General features: G+C 40.3%; 1 protein-coding gene across 5 annotated transcripts in view; it reads right to left on the bottom strand.

The window, feature by feature from the left end:
* The window catches only part of stac (C2 and C2B_Munc13-like domain-containing protein staccato), a 248,855-nt gene that overhangs the window by 167,010 nt on the left and 56,783 nt on the right, over nt 1-25,062 (bottom strand). The window contains exon 1 of one of the 5 annotated variants that reach the window (XM_083134652.1): nt 12,507-13,025. The exons of the other annotated variants lie outside the window; for them this stretch is intronic. Within the exon in view, the coding sequence (XP_082990778.1) occupies nt 12,507-12,568 (62 nt within the window). The 5' untranslated portion in view covers nt 12,569-13,025. Of the gene's footprint in view, nt 1-12,506; nt 13,026-25,062 lie in introns of those variants that run through there. 5 annotated transcript variants of the gene reach the window in all.

Genomic DNA, 25,062 nt, shown 5'->3' with positions numbered 1-25,062 from the left:
GTTCAAGACAATTACAAGCATAAAAGAAAAGTTGCAGTCAAATTCCGATCGACAGAATCTCGTAAATAATATTGTACTTTCTTGAGTGTTTTGAAAAAATAACAGTATCTGTTAAAAGTATTTCAAGCAATTGTTGGCAAAAAAAAATCTATCAACCATTCTGCTGTGAAGTGGACTCTTCTATTTACATTATATACATTAACCCTAAGCCATTGACTGGCAGAATCGACATCAGTTGCAGAAAAACCCTGATGTTGGAGAATATAAATATATATATATATATTTATCCTTCTGCTCAGTGGTGGCGAAAAGAGACCAGACTTTGCGATGCCGGTGGAGAGCTAACTGGCCCCCTTATATGGTTGGTTTTGTATTGCAGTCATGAGGAACCTTTGTTTCATAATGTAAAGAGTAGCTATACAAAATTCCCATTTATGAAAATTGATGTGAAGAATTAACTGACACTAATCGAAGAAACCATTCAATAATCAATAATCAAGAGATTTCGATTTGTTCAGTTTCACTTAAAAAAAATTCAAACAATTTTTAAAATGTACACAGCATTCTCCAGAATGTCCTACATAAGCAGTGCAATGTCTGTAGCAGCGGAAGAGTCTTCCTTTACAGCAAGTAGTGTCCGAGCCGAGACGACAAAAGTCGGAATGGATTAAAAGGAATGGACTGTTCCGACTAAATCGGGTCGTCTGCTGATAGCCTTGCATCAATGGTTATGAAACTAAAAGTACCAAATATTGTATAGTGCAGACTTCTGGAGCTTGTGTATCTCCAGAAACAACCCATTCATTTGTGGAAGGACAAAATCGAAAATCTTGAAAAATCTGAAAATCATCAACGTTATTTTGGCAGGTTTTTATAGGACCAAATTTAAAATGTTCATACCTCGAGGGGGGATGACCCTCATGCCCCCCTTGGGTACGGGTCTGGTCAAGAGTAGTTTCCCCTTTAGAAATATTATATAGACCAAGCAGAGACCAGACGCAAGGGAAAATATGAGCTTACGTTGTGCACTTAAGTTGTTCCACATTAAACACAGCCTATCTTCTTCTTGAGACAAAGACGTTTTGATTTTAGTTATTTAGCGTCGCTTTTCTTCCGATTTAGGCTAATCGTGACGCGAAGACGAGAGTGAATGATAATATGATGGAATTGATGAAGGGGCATTTACAAAGAACACCCATGCGCAGGCCGGGATTCAAACTCGGAACCCCTGAATTGATGAAGACACTCGCAAAGAGCAACCATACCTTGATCGGGATTCGAACTTGGGAGCTCCTGGCGCACGCACGCGAGGGAGAGAGAAAACAAGAATAAGACAGTCTACTTTAGATTGATTTATTGATTTTGATTTGGTTTATTTTACTTCGCTTTTCTGCCACATTTGGCTAATCGCAAGGATGAGGATGAAAGGCGACGAGATGAAATTGGTGAAAGAACAATTGCAAACATACATTGACAACACAAGCCTCAGAGAACCATGAGGCTGAGTCCAGATGCCAGAGCCTCGTTAGTCTACACGAATGAAGTCCAAGGTCTATTCGTGGAGGAGATGTTGACAATTTGGTATCTTCAGAAAGGGTCGGTCACCCCTTACACCTCAGAATTCAGTGCTTAACCAGATATAAGAATTCATTATTTATTCAATATGATACTACTTCGATCAGAGAAATGCATTGTTTATTCAATATGATACTACTTCGATCAGAGAAATTAAGGTCTGATTTTCTTTTCCAAGCCTCGCAATTCATTCAAACAACTTTTGGTTATAGTTTCCGCGCTAACCCACCTAAGGGCGACTTATTCTTAGTATTCAATGCTAAGCTTATGAAAATATCGAAAACTGGCTTCTTCGGTATGTCGCCACGATCGGCATGTTCACGAAAACACAAGTTACATAAACAGTACTGAGCAGTCGTTATTCAATGCATCGAAAGTGCACCGTACATTTTTGATCAAAAGTCAAGGATTTTATTTCCATAGAGTGACGTCACCGACACGCCCATCTTCTGTCAACTTCGGAATCGGCACAAAATGACTCCGCACTTAACGTTGTTAGCACGGCAACACGTGACAAGTACTAGAGGCCTTACCAACATGCAAAGATAAACCAGAACTCCACAAAGAACGGCAACAACTTCCTTTTAACCGGCAAGGTTACTTTAACAACCCGGTTGGGCGTGAAAGTTAACGATTAGTTAAGCAAGATGGAAATGTTTTCGCTTCTTCATCTTTTGCAGTTTCAAACAGCGTAAAGAATCATGAAAAGGCGTTAAATATTCTTCAGAAGTGCAAGACCTAGAGGCATGCCATTTCAGAATTTTGAATTAAAAATTATCGTAAGTTTTGTTTTTGACAGAAGTTGGGAACTTGTATAATTTTGAATATCAAACTTTTCCTCCAGTACTTTCATTTACTGCCGCGGTGTGTATCTAGGAATTACCGAATTACAGTTAATAAATAAGGGTATTCTATAATACCAATTGTTCAGGTCGAAACTGATTGCATTATTGCTTCTTATTTTGATGAAGTAAACTGAATGCAACTCAAATGTTATTACTCGTATTAACTAATACTCCAGATCGCTCATTCTAAGGATCCTTGGCATTAGTTTGAAATTAACATAAGACCTTAAAAAAAGGTAAAAATTGGTTGAACTAGAATAATTCGTACGGGAACTAGAGCTGTGCGAGGTCTAAGCAAAAATAGACACACTCCCAACTCAATGGTGTTATTGCATTAGAAGTCGAGCACAAGGATGTTTATGAGGGCTATCGTTGATGTCGATAATATCGGCAACGCAGAGGTCGATTTTTAAAAATATCGACTCGATATCCAAACATCGACATATCGGACAGCCCTAACGAGAACATTTGCCGAAAAGGAGGTTGAAGTATTTGTATCTGGGGGTTACCTATATATCGCTGTACGGCTGCAGTCTTAATCGCGACGACGATAAGAAAACAATAAAATGTAATTTGCAGAACTCTTTCCTGGCTATAGAGCGATAGAAAAGCGGTTCGGTGGCCGAACTTATTTATATGTATAAAATAACAGTAGTTTGATATATTATGTTTGTGCGTAACTTGTTTTGGTGATTTATTCTTAGCAGGGGTGCACCCGCCACAAGGGTTATGACACACTTCCCCCCAAAAGATAGAACATTCCCTCCTACTTCCACTAATATCACCCCAGGTAATAACATGTTGAAGACTAACCTTATATTAATGCGAACAGCACGCTCCCCCCCTTCCCAACAGATTCTAAAGGCATAAGAGAGGGTGTTTCCTTTCAACCCCATCACCGCAATCACCGACAGGTAGATAGAAAAACTATACATAAAAACATTACTAAAAATCAAAAGCAACTCAAACAAAACGACCCCCCCCTTCCCTTTATTGTGTGAGGATATATAGAATTGGTAGCTAAACTATAAAATTTTGTTTCCCAAAAAAATTCCCATTACGCAGGCGTCCCTGATTCTTAGAATTAAGTTGGGAAATTAAGAATTTAGTGGTCGACTTTCGGAGTCTACTAGGTTCAAATCCCGGTGTTATTCGCGGGTGTCATTTCATGAATTTTATCTAATGATTACTTATAACTCGCGATTAACCAAAAGTGGAAAAAAGCGACGCTAAATACAAATACAGAGTGGTAGAAGAGAAGAGCGGGAATTTTCCCTTCTAAATTTTTCAACCACATTTCTGCTTAGTAGTTTTTAGTTCACCCTCTCTATCTCAAGAAGTTTTTGGAACCCACTGGAAAAATTTCAAATATCGCATTGCATGCTTATGCAATTTGTGGTAGGGATTTTATAATGCTCAAATCTAAATATTTGGTCAATTGAAACGATATACAGCTTAATTTTTGGGCAGTAAATACATGACAAATAATTATAGAAGATGGATTTCGAAAATCCTCCATAGAAAGACCTGATGGGACTGCAATGACCAATCGTTTATTTCCTTATTTCGTCAGATGGAAATTGTGACAAGCAGCAAACGAAATGTAAATTCTCTGAACGTGTCAAGCTTTCAGTACGACCAGCTAAGTAAGAGTCTTGCCTATATAAAAGTTTATGGGTTCCTGTGGCGTTATCAGTAGATTTTTTTCCCTTCTAACAAGAAACAGTCTCTGTTGTATCGTTATGTAAAGCTCATAAAACAAGGATCGTTTCCTCCATGAATGGTTATCAAGAGAGGAAAAGCATCTTTAAGGCTTGGTACAATATTTGTTTAGACTTGTTCGATGCAGCGAACGTGTACGATTCTTTCAGAATTCTTTCTAGTATAGGTTATCTTAGGGAGGAGGTTATAGTGACGTAGTTATATTTTTTCTCTAGTTCAATTGATTGATGATTCGATTTTGATATTGTGGGCACACAGGCTATACTTGCCCGTCATGCACTACAGGGATATGCCCTTTAGTAGAATAAAATTGACGACACCTCTAACAAGTAAATAAACTGGGTTAGAAACGTCACATATATATTACACACACACACACACATATATACATACATATATATATATATATATATATATATATATATATATATATATATATATATATATATCCGACTGAACTTTCATCAAGGCTTTTGCCTCCCCCTAATCAGAGGGTCTGCGCACGCCTATGACAAGCATGTGGCATGCTAGGGCATTCTCGACGGCACGTTTTCTCACCTTCAGAGAAGTAAGTCACGACTTGTTCCTTAGTTTGGTGTCAATTGTGAGTGAGTGTTCTGTGACGTTAACCCAGCCTGTCGTTACACGAAGAACAGTTTTCTTTCCATTAGTTTGAATGACACAAACGCTTGTGTCTCCAAGCTCTTATCTCACCCAGTAAAATTCTCTATTGACTTGTGATTTGCCTCTCCACCTATACCCTGTCTCAGTATATCTGAAGCAGGCGAACGAAAACAAGTCTCTGCGCAAGTAGTGACGCGAGACGCCTCCACCAATGAACACGCGAGGGGGAACGGGATTGTGTGGGGGGAGGGAAAGCGACACCAGCCTTCGCAGCAGCGTGTGTTGCTCCGCTCTGCCCACTCGATTTCCTCCCTATCTCTGGCGCTATGCACGGCCTTGCTCCAGATATAATTGGGGCAGGGTATATACTAGTTATTGCCCTCTCATCTATGTCTTATCACCATTCATCCTCATCTTTGCGATTAGCCAAGTGGCAGAAAAGCGAAGTAAAGTAAATCAACGCATTTTAAAATCCTTACAAGTTGTACAAAGAAAGGTACACCAAGTAATTATTACATCGCAAAAAAGTCACCATTTAGACTATAGGTTCACGGCAGTTCTGAACCGTACTTTTAAATGTGGTCCACTTGTAGAGAATTTCGGAAATCTTGCACTGTAAACACAAGAATAGAAAATATAAGAATCACCGACTACTTGCATTGTTACTCTTGGTAACAAACATTTATAACCATTTATATGCATTTATACACGTGGAGAGCAGAGCAAAAAATTATCGTAAGATCCCCGAAAAGACAGCTGATATATATAATTTTAGCCATAACCATCAAGACAAGTATCTATGTTAATTTTACTCCTAAGAATTTAAATTATAAACGTCGTGCGTGTCCCTCGTAACATTTAAAAGCACTCAAGCTCATGATTCGAAGCATGGCATTCGTAATTGGGTCAATTGATACACAAGATCGTCCGAGTAAAACATACGGAGCCTGATTTTATTTGCTTAGTACTGTCACTTTCATTTAAAAAGCCAGGGAAATGCATAATAGAACAATTCCCTTAGAAAAGTAGATCCGCCAATGACTCATCGCCTGCAAGTCCCTTCTTTCCTAACGCACAGCCAATCACTCTTCGTCCATTAGCTGCTGACAAAGAAGTATAAATCCGTATGTTCCTGAAAGATCCCAAGTATTGATTGCGTTTATGTCCTCCAAACCATGGCGAAAGCACAATGCCACACTCTGCATGGAAATTACTCTTGAATCGCCCAATGTCGAGGTGGAAACAAAGGAAGTTACGCAGTTTCCTCGTAGAACAGGCAATGATATTAGACCCAGTGGCGTACGCAGGGTTATTTCTCGGAGGCGGCTGGAATTGTAAAGGTGCGTTCTGGGGGGAAAGGAGGGGCGCAAATATTTCTTAATTACAATTTTTAACCTTAGATTTAAAAGTTGTTCGAAACCAATCGGGGTGTAAGGGTGACCCTTTATGAAGGCACCCTTATGTCAACACCACTTCTACGTAGTATATCCTGGACTGCATTCTGCAGACTAACGAGGCTCTGGCGACAGGACTCTCCTCTGTGGGGCTCGTGATGTGTTCTGCCCGTTTGTGTTTGTGATTGTCCTTTCATGCAATTATCTTATCATTTATTCTCGTCTATCCTCGCGATTATCCAAAGGTTTAGGGGCTATACTCTGCGCTCTTTCTAAAATCTTTGTGATTTAATGCACCCCTGTACATCCCTGTTCCTGCGCCACTGATGTCAATTATTTGAATGCATTATAATGCAAAGACTAGAAAAAACATGAACGCAGCTATTTTGGGGGCAAATTAAAAATGGTTTAGAAAAAAATTAAATGTGGCCCACCAGGCGTTCGTTTTTTCTTGTTTTGACCCTAAATAAATTACGTAACCGTTCTTAATACTTTTCGCAGTCAGGTAAGAAATGTAAGGCACACATCCTGTTGTAACGACATTCTTTCATTTATATACAAAGAGAAGAAAATGCCTGGGGAAACAGTGGTAGACGTGAATTCAGTCTCTACTCTCCGCTTCAACTTTCGCTCTCGGTCTTATCAACGTGGAACCGACGTGGTTGCAGACAATTAGAACCACAATAAAAAATCGACTGAGTCATTAACTAGTGAGGTGCCCGCCCATTGCGACGGAGATTGGAGTTTCAAAAGCTCGCAATAACTGCCTCCGAAGGACAAGAATGTCAATTCTGTACAGCCATGAGCAAAAGTTACAGTTCAGGCTAAAATTGACAAAAATGAACATTGAGCGCAGTATCAGGCAAACACAAGTGAGGATAGAACAGAAACGAGAATCTAATTGCACATACTCATCTCGTTCTAGGTCTTCAAAGGCAGGCGGTTCGCTCGGCCGAAAAAGGCCAAGTCCTTCAAATCTTATTTATTTTCGATTAAGGACCGACCTCCAAACTCGGGATCTATGGAAATTCAAATGAAAACAGTGTCATTTCACGAACTGGTCTATATCTATATCAGTTGGATATTTCAGGGAAATTACTTCCCAACTCACGTCCTACTAATTGTCTCGGGGGAGGATGAATTGGCGTTTGAAATAGTTAACATTACACACATCTGTGTAACTGCTAACCTAACCTACAAGCAAGAGATCTGCAATATATTATAGGAACGAAGAAACATCCCGTAAACCACAGTACTTGTCTGGAAAAGGATATATATGGGAAATAGTATTTCAGGGTTAACGTGCACTGACGATAAGGACCTCTAAAAAACAGGTCCTTACCATTCCCCCTCCCGTCCCGAGGCAGCGGTTCCTGAGTTGGGAACATTCCACTTCAAACATTCCACGTGAAAATGCTGGTTCCTGAATTGGGAACTTTCGTCATAGTTCCTGAATTGGGACGTCCTGAGTTTGTACATCACCTTCAAATCCACACATTATATCTGACCTAAATTCTACTCGCAAGAGAAAATGTTCATTAAGAATGAAGACCAAAGAAAACTTCCTTTTCTACCCCATCTCTCCTAGTGCAGCACTGTGCCATGAAAGCACACATCAGATGTGGAGGTAATCAATTTCCATATCAGCTACAGGGAAAATGAGATGATCAGCACCATGCTCCGGCAGCAGGATTTCCATTGGTGAGAAGCTGGGTGAGCCCCAGGGCCGGTAATGCACGAACCTCGATGATGAAATCCCCACTCGAGATAACCCACCCGGGGAATCAAAGTCTCCTACAGACTTCCATACGGCATCGAGAAATATGGAAAGACGCCAACAAAGTTCATTAAGAAATGTCAAACTGTTATTAACAATCCTTGTGTATCACGGCATCAAGTTTATGACACCACATAGTCTTGGTAGGCAGGAGGTTACTAGATAGAGAAACAGATAAATGGAAATGAAATAGTTTTCCAGAGACGTCTTTTGATTGTCAAAATATGTCAGATGAACTATTTGAAGGTGAACTAACGTGAAATCAAAAGCAGATTAGAATCAATAAAAAAGAAAGGGAGAGAAGTAGAAAAGACACAATACACAGAGAAAGAAAGAGAAAAATACGAAAGGAAAAAGAAACAGGATTAAAAATTAGAACAAAGAAAGGAAGAAGGAAAGATAGAAGTAGTGAGAGAAAGAAAGAGGAAAAGAGAAATACTGGAAGAGACATGGAGAGAAAAGGCAGAAGGGAAAGATAAAAAGAGAACAAAGGAAGTGAAGAGAGCATTCATTAAAACAAGTTAATGAAGCATATTCTTACAAATTTCTGTAATGTATATAGAGTCACTTGGTTTTCAAAAGGTAAGAAAATTGAAAATTACATACTCGAGATCTGCTGAATAATCTATAATAAAGATACCTGGTGCCGCTATCAGTAGTTACAACATATAATGGATTATGAATGATCAGGACTTGCAAATACCCCTCCCCGCTTTCCACTCACCAAACCCAAAAACGGGAAAGGTTTCATACTATATTAAATACATCTTGAAAGTACTTTATCTACAGTTAGGTTTAATCATTAGATTATAATCCAGTCCTGTGAATTTTTTTTCTACCGCTCCACTAATACCACGTCTGAGCAAATATTATTGATAACTGAAGGTGCTACATCACATCAACAAGAAAGAAAGGGAAAATTTTTGCATCACTAGTGCAGTTCGAAAAAAGTCGGAACAGGTTGTGACGGGCTGCTAATTTAATAAATAAACTAATTAACTCAACTAACTCAACTGAGCTGAGCTTAGCAACGCAACAACGAAGAATCTCTCGCCTCACCTGCTGGGCGAATTAAACATTACATGAAATATAATACGGTCAGGATAAGTGCCTAACAGTCGGAGTTACCGAGAATAAACCTAGGAGGATTTGATTTTAAATACCTGAAATGACGTTACATAATACTACGGTGTTTCTGAATATACACATATATTAAAGCACAGATAAAAACACAGTACATCTTGCCCTCTTTCACTCGATCTCACATTCATACTCTCATTCCATGGCATATGGCGACAATATGACAATTACAAAGGTTAGATTAATTACTACTTTGACCATACTCTTGTTATGTCTGGCTACATTGCCTTTTACAATTTATCGTTTAGGATTTTAAGCATAAAGTGAATAATTGTTCCTTGTGCGAACCCCTTCTATCTTTTCTGAAGGTATAAATATATTTCATGAACTGTCGTTTGCGGCTAACATAAACTCTCATCTTTAACATTGATTACTTCCGCCGGAATACCGATGCCTAGGGATGCCATAGCGCTGATTTAAGTTAAGCAATGATTTGATTTACGCATATTCGCGGTAGATAGTCGTCATCTTTCTCACACACGCACATGGTTGGATCTTACCTTCGCTGCATTCCCTCTGACCTGGGTTGGGTGAAAGTGGTCCTACACTTTTGGAAGGCCTCCACGCTCCATTGTTGCACCTCGCGGTTATCCTGGTTGGCGAAAGTGGATCAGTCGGCAGCTCCATCTGGCCTCATCGGATCCTGGCTTCACTCGTTCACTGTCGACTCCATACGACAACTTGCGCAATAATAGGTCAGTTCTTCGCGGTCACTCGTAAGTACAGATACGTGACTTGGGCGATGAGACGAACATACGCGATGAGCCATTCGCGGTTTCACATGGATATCAAATATTATCAACTTTCACTACTTAGGACGTTGTTTCGGACGATTGACACGGGTGGACGTGTCTGGCGTTATTCTCACATAACCACACGTATGTGCACGGATGCGTTGACGGCAAGGGGAGTAACGACCCCCTGGTTCTATTCTGCTCTACTCCATGGCTCTGAAACACTCACTCGAGGAAAAACAAATCCAGACCTCGAGTCTGCTTGCAACTCGCAGCTCGGTCGCGCGTAGCTCACACTCCGGTGGCGATTGTAGGCAAACTGTGCAAAACTGTTTCAAATCATCCCTTTTATTCCAGATTTGAACGTAGTGACGCGCTACCCTCTATGATCAGGTGCTTGTTTATTGTTTCTGGTGCTTTGACCGTTGTCCTCCTATCCTGGTCAATGCTCACTCCGGTCCTTAACCTTTGGTAGCAGCCCCTCGCGCAGAGATTAGGCTAACTCTTCCTCCATTGTAGTCAGTCACGAAAAGCAAAGGCATCTCAGTAGGGTAGCTTCTCCCTTTCAATTCAGCGATGAATCTTTAATAATTCATAACTCCCGTAGTTCTGTTCTGATTAGGCTCAAATCTTGGAATCAGTACTTTCATGATGTGTTCTTCCGCTGGTTGAAATCTCATCCAATTCGGTCCATTGGTTTAGAAGTTGCATTTTTCTTGCTATTCCCATAAGAATACATGTAAATCCGAGTTCGGGCGAAAAACGGTGGTTGAGCAATCTAGTGTTGGCTAAGGCAGTTCGCTAGACACCTGTATTCGCGACGGATATTAATATTACCAATTGCAATTAATTCCTACTAACGGGCAATTAGATTAATTACTTGTCACTCAATATTTGACCGTTATAAGGTATTAAAAACTTACTGTCCCGACTAAATCGGATTGCCTTGCATCAATGGTTATAAAGCTAAAATTACCAAATATTGCAGATTCCAGATTTCTGGAGCCTGCCTCTCACCATAAACAACCCATTCGGTTATGCAAGGACAAAATAGAAATTCTTGCAAAATCTGAAAAATAGTCAATGTTATTTTCGTAGGTTTTTTTAAGTTCACATTGAAACATTTCATAGTTCGGATGGGGGGCATGGCCGTCTTGCCGATCCCCATGTAGCCCTGGTGGCATTGCAGTGCCAATGTGGAATGCATAGACGTCGCAATAAGGAGGGGGGGAGGTCAAACCAATCATATAGACCATCTGAAAATTGGCAAAAAAGAAAGTTCGAAAAATTAATCCAAGAATTATCCACGACTTTTCAAAAATTGAAAAATTGAATTTTTATGCGAGGGTCACACACCGTAAACTTATGGATAAAATATTATTTCAAAGCCTTTTTAGATCGAAGCTAGTAACAGTTAACAACACTGAATAACTATGTATTTTAGTACTTTAACGATATGAAATGTGAAAAATGAAATCAGTTGTGTTGGATATTCACTAGCAGTTAGAAGTTAGAAGTTACCGTAAATTTGAAGTTTTCTTACGTTAAAATTTAACTGTGCCTGTTAATGTACAAAACCGGACGCAGTCGTTTTTTTAAATTTAAATATGTTATCATGCATAAGATAGAATTTTATTATAAAGTACAGTGGAGTGCATGAATATATGTTTAAAAACTGAATCCCTACAATTATCTGTATATTAATTAGGGCAACTGTGTAATATCCGTTATGTTTACCGTAAGTTTTACCGTTGTTGAATGTCAGGGGAAATTGATGGTTTTAGACCATTTCTATAGTCAACCTTTTACGGTGTATCGAGTAGATGAGTGTCGCCATCGGATTATTATTTCTCAAAGGTCAATTCAATGTAAATGTGGGAAATTATTTTCATCAAATTGCCAAGGGCCTTTAGGTCGGACCCACGTGGCGACAGGAGCGATCGCCCCACCCAACTGCCATTTCTGAAGACTCAAATGTTGTCTTTTTTTATCACAAACATTAACTTTATACTCATCTTAAGCCCATCGAACTGAACCCACAGTTTAAATTAGGATCCGAACCACTGTGCAATATGCCTCATGAGGAGAGGAGGGGCTTCAAACCCGAGACCCCTTGAGAATAGCTTTTTTGTTTTCTTTGTTTATTCACTTTAACCCTCATACCTGATTGTTCACTTTACCTTGGCAATGGGGGAAGTTATGAACAGACATACAATAATAAACTATTCCAGCCCTGGATCCCTATTTTTGCAAAACAATATGGTTCCTGTTTACAGTACTTATTTGTATAGACTAGTGCAACTGTAGGTTGGAACTGATTCTCGGAGAGGTGAGGAGGTACCGATTGAAATTCGCCCCTACCAACAATCTACTGGATCCGCCACTGCATCTATAAGCGTGTCAGTTAAATATCTCGAACGAGTTACCTGTAAATTCCACCTTGGAATGTTACATGACATTATTGAATAATGAGCACGCTACAACGTTTAAAATTAAGATCCAGTTTTCGGCCAAAACCACGATCAAAACGTCAGAGGGGGGAAATAAAAGAAGAATGGCGTGGCTATTTATAACGCTCCACATTTTGCATGCTTGAGCTATGCAGGAAGGTCCAAAAATAAAACAATATCACTTTTTTTTCTAAGAAAAAAAAAGGGTGGGCACACTTCACATGCCAAGCCTGTCTATCACTCACCTCTTGTTCCGTAACTCATCTGTCTGAACCTTTTCGTACAAATTCCGCCAACGAGTCGACATGGTCTTCGCTAAACTTCCACAAGAACAGATTGTGTCCCTGTGCAACGCCCGCACAGGTTAAAGTGAACTTCAGTACACGAATCGCACCTACACGAACACACGGAATATGTTTACGGACTTGTTAAAAAAATGCATACAGAAGCAGAAACAATTGAACAGCGAGGCTCGCACTCTCGCTTCTTGGTGCATAAGTTTTGACTGATGCACGATACAGGCTCGCTGGTCGGTCTTCTCACGAAAGCTTTTCTCTCTGCCCCAAGGACGAAAGAAAAATGCTTGTGCATTGACTGTGTGTGAGCGCACAGGTCATCTGAGTGGGCTCATCGCTTGAAATGGGAAGGTGACGAATCAATCAGTTTCTTCTGAATTGAAAACGTTCTAGGACATAAGTTTATGGAAACTGTAGTGAAGATATAACTCCAGGAAGTTGCAAAGATGAATTGAAATGAGTCCCTTTTTTTTTAAAAAAAAAAAGAAAAGAGACACTTCTTGCTTCCTGCACAATCGCCTACGAACACCCACATACAGAACAAGAATCGAATGAGTTGACTTGCGTTGAGTCATTCAGCTATCAGATCGGCAGGCGAAATACGTGGCGAATCACATCCTTCATACCAGGGGAGTAGTTAAAGGGGCCGGAGGGCACCGCCCCCCTAGACACTTCCATTTTTCCCTCAATTTTTTCGCGGATCAGAAAATTTTACTTTGATGTTATCGAATCAACCTCAAAATCATTTATTTAAAACTTTGAATGTATATCACAATGGACGTACACAAATGCCCACTGAAACAGTAGCTACGTCCCTGTCTAATACCCGAATTGCATTTTGCAAGCGCTGATCAAAGTGGCAACAAGATGGTGTCAACCCCATACGAATATGTACCAATCCTTCGTGCTCCCTAGTTGAAGAAACAAAATAAGTTTGTTATCAACATGTAAGGACAGTAGCGGCGATTGGGTACCAAAACTAGGGAGGGGGGGGGGGGCAAAGACAGATCATTTTTCTTGGTCGACAAGGCTTAGCAATAAGATGCCATTGGAAAACGTGGGGAAAAATGGGGCATTTACCCACCCCCATGAGCCCTAATCTTTGTTAGGGTATAATTTCAAAAATATATTACCACACACATATTCTGTGTAAATCCTGCAACTAATATTCAAATGAATAGGGTGAAGTTGCCCAAGGAAAAAACTGAAGCCAGGGTGGTATTTGAATAACAGGGTGAGGGGGGATTCCCTCCTGTTGGTTTTGCATCCCCTCTGCTTGATCGGAAACTAGACTTTATCTACTATTCCGGTGCTTCCAAGGATTCCTCCCTATTGGATTTTTTTCTCAAATACCACACTGGCTAAAGCTACCTTTGCAATTCGCAGTGCCATCTATGGGAGGGGGGGGAGGGAAGGGCCAAACACGACTATGGCATAGTGGAAGTAATGTTTTCAGCACCAAGATCAAGCTTCATCTAAGTTCCCCTCCACCCCAGGTACAACTTGATGCGTGTGATCAAACCAGACTTACTTCCCATTTCGGTTATTTTACGTCGCTTCTTCTCTCTTTGGTTAATCACGACGACGAGGATGATCAAATGAATGGAAAAGTACATTGAAACATTCAAGCGTTAACCACGGTTCGAACATCGGGACCTCAGGCTTCGTTAGCATGACCCCGAGCTACTCTGTCACGGAGGGGTGAAACTGAACAACCATGAAAATTTTAACTTGTTTAGTCCGCTAGAAATAAAATTGTAACCACACTGTCATGACGGAGTGGTTAACACAACGCGCTACGAAGCCAAGGATCCCGAGTTTGAATCCCGGCCTGGGCATTCATAAATTTCATCACATCGTCATCGTCTCGGTTAGCCAAAAGTGGCAGAAAAGCTATGTGAAATTATCAAACTGCTGCGATGAATTGAATAAATTACTCATGTTCCACTCTGGAAATATCAAGCCACGTGTTTAAAGAGAACAAGAGTAAAACAGGCTCCCTTGATAGGCTATTCCAGCAGGTGACGTCATACGACCCTCAGCCGAAGAAAAGGTTGTTTCTCTTCCTTGCTTACAAAAAAGCATAAACCGAGATAGCCTTGGGGGACTTCTGCTCAGCACGCCGTGACCCGAAGCATTTCACTTGGGAAGCGTGACGTAAGAGAAGACTGGAAACCTAGATTGGCCGTAGCCTACCCATTTGCAAATTCCTTTCTGTCATTGCAGGGCCGGTGTTTCAGTTTTTGTTCATTTTCTGCGCATATGCTAATCGAGACAACCACGGCTCATATGAAAGCCAGAAATCTTCTATTACAAGTCGAGAAGGGAGGTAGCCCACCGTCATATAGTCTTAGCACACTCTGTGTAGATCCAGGGGAGGTCGGTGCGGGCTATGGCCCCTTCCAACTGCCAGGATTTTGGATAAATTATCATGCTTAATATTTTTGAAGACTGAAATGTCATTTATCGCCAAGTTTAAGAGGTTCAAAAATATTATTTTCTAGTCGGCAGGGCTTATGACTACCACACCGGAGATCCGGGTTAGATTCCCGGGTTGGGTGATCTAAGGTCGGAATTTTTCCAGCCTTGTCCCCTAAGAAAGCGGCTCTGGGACTCACCCAGCCTCAAATCAATTGGTACCTGGGGGCAACCCTGGGAGGTAAAGGCGGCCGGAGCGTGGTGCTGATCACATCACCTCCAAAATGACCTAGATCGAGTGGCCCTACCTTCACGGCACGGTGCTTATGAATGGCGAACTTTATCTTTACCGTCCACTTTATGCTCAATATGGACTGATCTGAACTGGACCTACAGTTTAAATTTGGATCCGAACCACTGTGCGATGTTCTTGAAAAGAGGATCGAACCCGCAACCCATGGCGTCGCAGCGACAATATAATTTTCAGTGTTCTATATTATTTATACTAATCGTGATCACGTTATTAGGAAAGTAAGGGAGGATAAAGGCTTGTGGGGCAGTTTGAGGATTGATAACACTAAAAACTCAAAATAGGCAGGCAAAAAAACACCGAAAAAATAAAAATAGGCACTAAAATTGATCAACAACATTTTATCATTTTCCCGAATTAGGCACACAAAAAGCAATTATCTTCGAAATAGACACTTATAACTAAAATAGGCAAAGAAAAAAAAAGGAAGAAAAAAAAACAAGCCATTGCAAAATTCATGTATTTATCTTACAAATTGCTAGAAACTGTTTCTAAACGCAAGAGCCTGCATTTCCTGGACTACAAAAAGGCATTTGTGGGCAAATCCTCGGCCCTACTTATATTGCATAAAATTATAGAACAAATCTCCAGAGTTCAGCCCAATTGTTTTCAAAAGTTCGTTCCACTGGACGCACTATTACCCACGTTGTATAATATTACGTATTAGGGTTTATTTCACCTCGTACTGGGAATCCTTCACCAAATAAATCCGTCACTATATTTCCTGTTGTGTTATCGCATGTTGCGAGGATAATTACGTGGCGCGAGTTGCTTGCTAGTTCACGTGAGATTGCATATCGCATGTTTGTACAATTCAAGTTCATTATAATCGAGTCTGGTTGTTCGCGGACAGGACAGTACATATTCTGTACAGGGTGTGAACCATCAAGGCCTAAAAATTCCCACACCAAGAACGGCCGGGGGGAGAGTTTTTGATAAGCAATTTGTTTTGACCTTAGATATTTGTGACTTGCTTTTTTCTCTATCTTTTTTTTCAAGTGACCATTAACAGATCTACACCAATAACAATATGTGCACAATAAAAGTAAAACGATTGATTTATTTGCATTATTTTATTTCGCTTTTCTGCCACTTTTGGCTAGTCGCTCAGATAAGGGTAAAACAAGAATGCAAGGCAAACAAAAGTACGAAATCAAATTGATTTATATTAATTGAAAGAAAAAACAACAAAAACTTATATATAATAAAAGGTATCCGGACAATTCCGATGAACACAGAAGAGAAAGAGCGGGTGGACAATTGCGATGACATTTTAAATCTTCTATCAAATTGAAGGGTGACTTAACACCCCGTACAATACCTCTTACAGGAGAATGTGAAATATTGATATTTTCGGATGGGAAAATGTTCAATCAAGTTTTTGAACATGGGCTAGAGCCAACAGACCACATTTTGAAGTGACCCGTTTCCTCATATGTGCGAACACACTTCCCAACTCTCTCATCGATTTTAATGCCACGCTTCTTCCTTTTCTGACCTTCTAGATTACGTTCCATTAAGTTGATGTTGGTATCTTCTGCTTGGCTCTTGAGGCAAACCAGAACATCATGAATTTTTGGATGCGGTCTTCCAAGCCTCCTATTTTGTTTCGTTGTTCCAACCTTCTACAGCATTATTAGTTCTGTGGCGCGCCTTTGGTTACGGTAGGTCAGGTCCTGATGGTCGCAATTGTCCTACCATTAATTTGTAAAATGACCTTCACCGTCAAAATCATCGCAACTTTCCGTAATTTTGGCTTCATCGCAATTGTCCATGATTCGTAATAAAAGCATTTCAATTATTTTGTAATTTATTGACATTTTTAACTATTTGGTAAATGAATTGCTTTGTTGCTTTATAAATATCTGATATATTATACATATAGCTAATACACATAAGGTAAATGAATTCCTTTATATATATTTAACAATACAAATATTTACATATTAGTTATTTACTTTTCTATGTAATAATAACTATCTATATCATAATAATTCATATTATATCTTAGGCTGTATGTGCGTGTCTATGTGTAAATCTTCCTTCCCCCTCCAAGTCTCCAATGATTTCACACCCTGTTCCTAACTCTTCAAGCTAACAGCGACAATCGGGACGAAGGAGATGAAACGACGCCCTCAAGGAACACCCACGAACAGTTGGGGACTTGAACCAGTAACTTTCCTCACTGAGACTAGTAATGGATCATTCAACCCTCCCTCTCCCTCTCTCTCTCTCTCTCTCTCTCTCTCTCTCTCTCTCTCTCTCTCTCTCTCTCTGCCACAGAGGCGGTTAGAAAAAGTGGAACATTAATTTTAAAAGTATCTGAAATCAAAGAAACTAGCTGTTACGTGGAAGGAAATTGTTACCTGAATTTCATGCTCTGCCAATTCGGTACAAGCTGTAGAGCTGCAGATAATGAGAAGTGAACAGGTCGGAGCCAAAACGTCTAGGACAAATCTGAGAAGTGCAACGTATTTTATGCTTGGCATCTTGACAAATATTTGGAAATTGGAATTTCAGTTCAACCGTAAATACTCCAGAGTCAGATAAGCAATCTGCAAGCTATCAAAGCTAACTGTTACTCCTGATGGTGAAATCCAGGATTCCCTACTAGCGAATGGCACGCGCTGGGGCATTTCCTCAAACAACTGCTTCAACACACAAAAAATTGCATAGTACTTCAACCTTGTGAGATTTTCGTCCAATTGTTTGGCAAGCAAAAAGGAAAAAAGAGAGAAAGAGAAAGATAAAACGAAGAAAAATAAAAAAAGAAAGAGAGGTGGGAAAATAGAGTGAGAAAGGGAAATCGAGAGAAACTGAAGAATGAAAGAGAAGATAGGAGTAGAGAATGAGGAAGGAAAGATTAAAGTGAAAGAGAAAAGAAGGAAAAAGAGAAAGAGGAAAGACAAAAAGGAGAAAAAAGACCAGAGAAACACGGAAGAGAGGAACAAAATTCCAATCGAAGTTCGCATCTGAAATTATTTCGAGGACAAGCGAGCGGTCCAATGTCCCGGAATAGGGTGGGGGGAGAGTAGAAATTACTAAGGCTGTACTTCCATGGATTTATTAATTACATTCCCATACATGGTCCTATAATAATCTATTAATATGTATAGGAATGTAATTATTTGGAACTATTATTTTTAAAATGTTTTAAGTCTTGAATTTTTGTGCCTTTTGTTGCAAAAGAGTGTCTTCTAAAATTAGGATACAAGTCTACGTCTTCATTTTCCTCAGTGTCCTTGAATATCGTTTACCACACTTCGGACCCTACGACAGTTCTAGTGTCTTGACATCATAATTATGGTGTGCATACTGTATACATACTTCTTTGTCGAGTCCAGGCTTCCCCTTCCCCTCCCCTCCAGGCTTCCGGGCAGTGGCGTCCAGAATGTTCTCTCATCAAATATAGCAACTCTGAATTAGTCAGAAGTAGCAGTTTAAAAATAAAAATGTATTATTTCCTGTCCCCTTGTCCGAGATAGATGACAAATCAGCGCGTAGTTGAACATGAGTTAACCACCTCCAGTCATGTGGTCACGGCAACAAGCAAAGTGCACTCTGCAGCCATGCCGTCACGGCATTTGATATTTAATTTGAAGTACAGCACTGCCAGAGGTTCTAGTGTTGCCAATTATTGGAACGGAGAACTCGCTAAAACTACATAAAATTCATTGAATCAGAACTGTGCATGTGAAACAATGCAACAATTGCTGTTCTATCTGTAAGACAATTCAAATGTAATTTCAAATTTCAAATGTAATTTCGACCAAGGATCAGTCCATGGAATGACGCGCCACAAGGGGTCAGTCACCCCGTCCGAAGAAGTTTTGTGCACAAAAGTCATCCAAGAAAGTGTTGGCGTCAATGTTTTGGGACAGGGGTGGAATCTTGATGCTGGACTACCTCCAGGTTGGTTCTACGATAACTGGTGAATACTACGCAACCCTTCTGGGTCAATTAATGGAGATTATCAAGAAGAAACGCCGAGGGAAATTGACGAAAGGCAACAACACAAGGCCAACATTGTGATGGACAAATTCCATTCCCGGGGTTTTGAATTGGTCGAACATCCACCCTATTCACCTGATTTAGCCCTTTCTGATTATCACCTGTTCCCACAACTGGAAAAAAAAACATCTGAAAGGACATCGATTTAGTGACATTTCCGACGTGATTGAAGCCACAGAGAGCTGGTTTCAGGAGCAATCAAAGAACGTTTATTTGCAGGGGCTACAGAAGTTGCAGAACAGATGTGCTAAATGTGTTAGGCTTAGGGGGGAATATGTTGAATAAATATGTAGTACCATCACTCTATCTTAATTATTTCTGGGTAAAGCCAGGAACTTATCAGCACCCCCCTCGTACGCTGTATAAGACACAACTTATTACTAACTTCGTTGACCCTGTACCTATGCGGTTGATTTCATCGGTTGAAATTGTTGCTTATTGGCAACACTGTAGTTGATCGGAGTGACCTTGACTGGACTGTTTTCATGGTTTTAGCTTTAGTCAACCTCATTTTGCCATCTTTTTCTGCCTTTGACAGTCTTATTTTTAGGAATACTGCGCCAAAGGGATGGGGGGGGGGGCATTATAATCCAAACCAACCCCCCATTCTCCATTACGCCCTGCCTTGCTCTACAGATATCAGAGAGTGTGTATGACATCGGATGTCATATTTTACTTTTCTGGAAAAGAAAAGTTTTTCAGCTTCTTTTCGGCGCTTTAACAATGTAATCCTGTGCGTTACAGCCCATGAAGGGCCTTGGCTTACCTATCGACTGCCGGTCTCCCTCCCACGCTTTCCTTCGTCACCTCTAAGCGTGGAGATCTTCAACCAGTATTGGGTAGAAGGATGGAAAAAAAATCAACCCAGAAAATGAGTTCGTCGCTTTCCCAGGAATTGTGAACAGACGTTAAAATTCGCCAGATTTAGTGACTTCTCGGTAAGGTGGCAACTATGAAAACTTCCTTTGTGCACAATGAATTCTGCATGCCAAGCAGAAAGGCAGGTGTGCAGAAAATAAAATTCCTCTCCTCTGAACGGACACGCACTATGCAAGTGCGTAACTTTCATTGTTCCATATTGCACACTGGAAGAGTAGCAGCGCGCATGTCCTTTGAGACGGGAAAAATTAGGTCCTTGTCGCGCTGTGCTTTGAACTCAGACTGGCGACCGGCATGGGTTCCAGTCCGCCTGGGTTCAGTCTCTGGATTCTCGGCCTGTGTATAGGACCGTTCGCAACCCACCACCGTGAGGAAATTGGGGAGCTATATACGAGTGAGTAGCGTAACCCGGACTCGGCTGGGGGTTCGAGGTGCTGACACCACGTCACCCCATTACCAGTTGAAGATTTCCACACCTCTAAGATTGTGGAAGGGAGACTGGCAGTCGGGAGATAGGCCAAGGCCCTTCCAGGACTGTAGATCCACGGGTTATTATTACCTGCAAAATAATGTATGTACTGTACATAGTACACTCCTGTTCACAAAGAGTGGCACATTTTATTAGGATGGTCAGACTAAGTATCTGCCACTTTATCTGAACGGGAGTGTACAATAGGGACCAAGCGGTTATAATATACATCTCTCATTACTACCCCAGACACTGCAGTAGCGTATTCTGAAAATTCGGCCTGGTTTGCTACAACAATTCTTATTTACTGTATATATTTATTTTACACACACCATCTGGATTAATCACCAACGCAAAATTTGTATATAAATTTATCTTTTCACTGAAAAATGACTGTTTTCCCTGCACCGAGGGAAACTTCCCTTCATGCCTCTGCCAAGCGCAGAGTAGAAAGCAGGCAGGGACAAGCAGTGTTTTTAGATAGCCACTCGCTGGTCGTCAGAAGAGTACGATAGAGAACGATAAGAGAAATATTAAGTTCTTTAAATATTTTACTTAAATTCTGATTTAGAAGCTTGTTTTATTAGTTTGCATAATATATAATTAACAATTACCCATACATTAAAGCAGGGTCGCCGACTTGTCAAAATTATTGGGGGGCTCTGATCACTGAAATAAATTAATGAATGATTCACTCTGTTCCTTCTTTAAGTTTTGGCCTCAGTGTTCGGAATCTCATAAAAGCTAGGGGTGTGTGGGATCCCGAAAAGTCGGGACCGGGATCGGGGAATAAAAATTCCCGTCCCGATCCCGACTTCGGGAAATGATTTCCTACTTTTCGGGATCCCGAGCAGTCGGGAAATACCGAATGGTCATTTTCAAATGTTGTTAGTTCCCGACTTTTTCTGCATTGTCAATTTCTGAAACTTATGGTAAAGTGTTAGTTTTTAATCCAGAAATCACTTAAAGTGAAAATGACGTGTAGAATTCGAGATTTTCAGAGCTTCGGGAAATTTCGAAAATTTCCCGACTTAGTCCGGAAATTGAAATTGTTTCCCTTCCCGATTCCGTCCCGCACACCCCTAATAAAAGGCCATGAATTCCTCAAAAATATCAATTCCTTTATTCACAGTTCGAATGCAGAATATTAATTGTCCACGGATGGATATGTCAAGTTTCGTCAACAATAATAGCAAAATATTCCCGACTTTTAATATATGCTACCACGGAGCGCAAAACAGATCTCCCTAATATATCAATGATCTCGTTCTGAATGTCATGTGAGAGCCATTTGTAGCCCGAACGTCTCATCCACTACCCTAGTTCACGCACATCGTCTTTTGAAACTCATTTTAGTAAAAATTTTAACAATACTCATAATTACATACTAGTATATAGTAATAAGTCATGTGTTTTGCTGTCTCTGGTCATAGCCTCCCCAAAGTTGATGGTTTAGCTGTCTCAGCCCCCAAAGTTGATGGTCTAGGAAATTTTAAATGTGTATTTAAAGTTAAGTTCATGTGGTACAATTCAGAGTAAACTTTACGAGAGAAGCAAAATAATACATTAGATCCTCTTAAGCAAAATTTGGGGGGCTCTGCCCCCACATCGTTAATATTGGGGGGGGGGGCTCAAGCCCCCCCCCCCAAGCCCCATGGAGTCGGCGCCTATGCATTAAAGCTAAATGTATAAAAATAATATGGAAGAAGTTATTTAGCGGCGGTAAACGCGGTGACATGGAGAATACACTACTGCCAGGCCCAGACAGACCGGATGGGCAAAAGTATTTTTCCATAGGAAAATGGGAATCTGAACACGACATCAGTGGCGGCGATTGGGTTCCAAAACTAGGGAGGCAAGGTGTCAAAACGCGGGCGGGCAAGGACAGTTGGAGCAATGGCCTGTGAGCGAAAGGCTATTTTATATAGAAGGTGAGTTTTAAAGGAAAATTTAATGCCAAAACATTGCTATGAATCACAGTTTTGAGAAGGGAAGTGATACGGAATATTTAGGGGGTGTTAAGAGTGCGTTGTCCTCCTCCGTGGTCGTGCGGTCTAAGGTGCTGTGCTTTAGACTCCGACTGCGGGATGACATGAGTTCGAGTCCGCCTGGGTTCAGTCTCTGTTCTCGCTCGGCCTGTGTATAGGGCCGGTGGCAACCTAATGAGTAGCGCAGCCCTGTCTCGGAAATCTCCTATAATGACTGGGGGTTCGACGTGCTGACCCCACGTCGCCCCATTACCGGTTGAAGTACTCCACACCTCAAGGTAGGATTGTGGGAGAGAGACTGGCAGTCGGGAGATAGGCCAAGGCCCTTACAGGGCTGTAGAGCCACGGGTTACTTAATACTAATCTAATGATATTTTAAACTTCTTGCAATAAATTTGTTATGCATTGCTTTTTATAGCAAATATACTTAAAATATTGTTGAGCAAATAAGCATTTCTTAAAAGTTTGATAGGTCTGCACATAGTCAGTTAGTTCCATTACAGCGCCTTGAATAACGTAGTGTGGAAAACGGCACAGTTCTGCGCGCTCTGGCTGGTTTCACTCGAAAATGATCCGCTAGAGGCGCTGGTGTTGAACCCGGTGCTTGGTATTCGTCTGCTTATGGAGTTTTCGCTGCAACGTCTGATTCTTTTACATGAAGCATTTCTATGAATTTGATAATTGCTATGATATTTGGTCGCGAAGATATTAACGAACATTCTAGACAGTCGACACGTCCTGTTATCGTCATACTTTCGTTAATAATACGGGAGAAAAAATACGCGTGGAATGATTTGGCAACTACATTTTGTGTATGAATTAGGTTCATTATTATCATCATCATGTGAAATGTTGCTCTTGATTGGCTCCTTTCCAAGCAACATGTGTCGCTTCGGTATGAAAGTTGCCTTGGACAGAATGACCCGTGTCGCTTTGGTGTGAAATCCTCGTATCGTTTGTCGCGTGGTAAAATCTCCTTGAGGAAACGGTGCAGTCAGAGCTTGTCCCCCTAGCTGCATTGATTTCCGACTGCTCGCTTTCAAGGGACACTTGTGGTTTGTCGTCGGTATGAAATCTCTCTCAGGATACTATTTATATTCTAATAACATAGAAAAATAAACTCTAGTACACAATCCAACACCTGACGTCCGGAATCACATTGCGATGTTTCTTCTTGTGTTACGCACGCATGCTAGCCTATTTATTTATTCATTTTATTTTACTTTTCTTTCCAAATTAATGCCATTTCGTGACTGCAAATCACTCCACAAATATAACTGTTTCCATCAATTCACGTACCGCCTTTCGAAGCAAACAAATCTACACAGTGGCGTACGCAAGGGGGGGTTACGGGGTTTAAACCCCCCCCTTGAGCTTGTAAAATATTATGAAAAATTCTGTGGAAAAAAAATTAAATGGCCAATTTGCCACAGTCAAAGATCTGGGACAATACTATTACTACATCTACTACTACTACTACCACCACTAATAATAATAATAATAATAATAATTTGAATTATTATTTCCATGTTGCATGGAGAAAAGCACAGCATTCCAATCACACGCGTCTTTCAGAGTGATGCCTTGAAAATAAGCACAAGTTCTTGAAAGTGAAATATGAGGGTAACTATGATTTAAAAGAGAAATAAAATGTTTTGTATTTCAGTTGCAACAATGTTGAATACTCTGGCGTACGCAGTTTTTTTTGGGGGGGAGGGGCCGGAATAGTAAATGTGGATAACACATGGCTTCGTTTTGGAGGGCAGGATGCATAATAAAATATTTCGTATTTTTGGAGCTCTTCAGTCTATTAAAATTGTATTCAAAGACAAAAAAGGTAATCGGGACTCACTTTAAAAGAGGTTTCGTATTTACACATTTTTGATTTTTTAAAGTTCTTAACGGATTTTTATTTGAAAATTCTGATTTTCTCAAAATTTTGGTAGGGGCTGTAGCATCATCGGTAGAGGCATGCATATTTCGTTTTTGACAAAAAGAAAAGAAAATTGAAATAACACATTGCAATGTTAATTTTAAGGTTTCTGAAAGGTGTGAGGTGCATTTTCCTACCCTGTTTTGTCACGAAATGATGCGAAATGAACTGCAAAATGCGAAATAGACTCTTAAACACGAAATTTACCGTTTATATACCGACGCGACACTTTCTGAAGTCTGAAGTATCCTGTGTGTTATGCAATTCAAGGAAAATTGATTAATTTTGCTGTAAATATTTGAAAAACAAAAATGGACTCCTCTATACAGGAATAAACTTAATATTCTGGTAATGATTTTATGTGCTATTAGAAGGGATACGTTTATTTTGTGTAATAGTGCGATTATATTCACATTTTTAAAACCAAAATGTAATTTTATATACAGCTTTTTCACCGCTATAACAGCGAAATTTCATTTTATTTACAGCTTTTGAAC

This window comes from Lepisma saccharinum, chromosome 1, assembly GCF_977018435.1.
Source record: "Lepisma saccharinum chromosome 1, izLepSacc3.1, whole genome shotgun sequence".
Lineage (NCBI taxonomy): Eukaryota > Metazoa > Arthropoda > Insecta > Zygentoma > Lepismatidae > Lepisma > Lepisma saccharinum.
The sequence above is the reverse complement of the archived record's forward strand: the minus strand, read 5'-3'. Positions and strand labels throughout refer to the sequence as shown.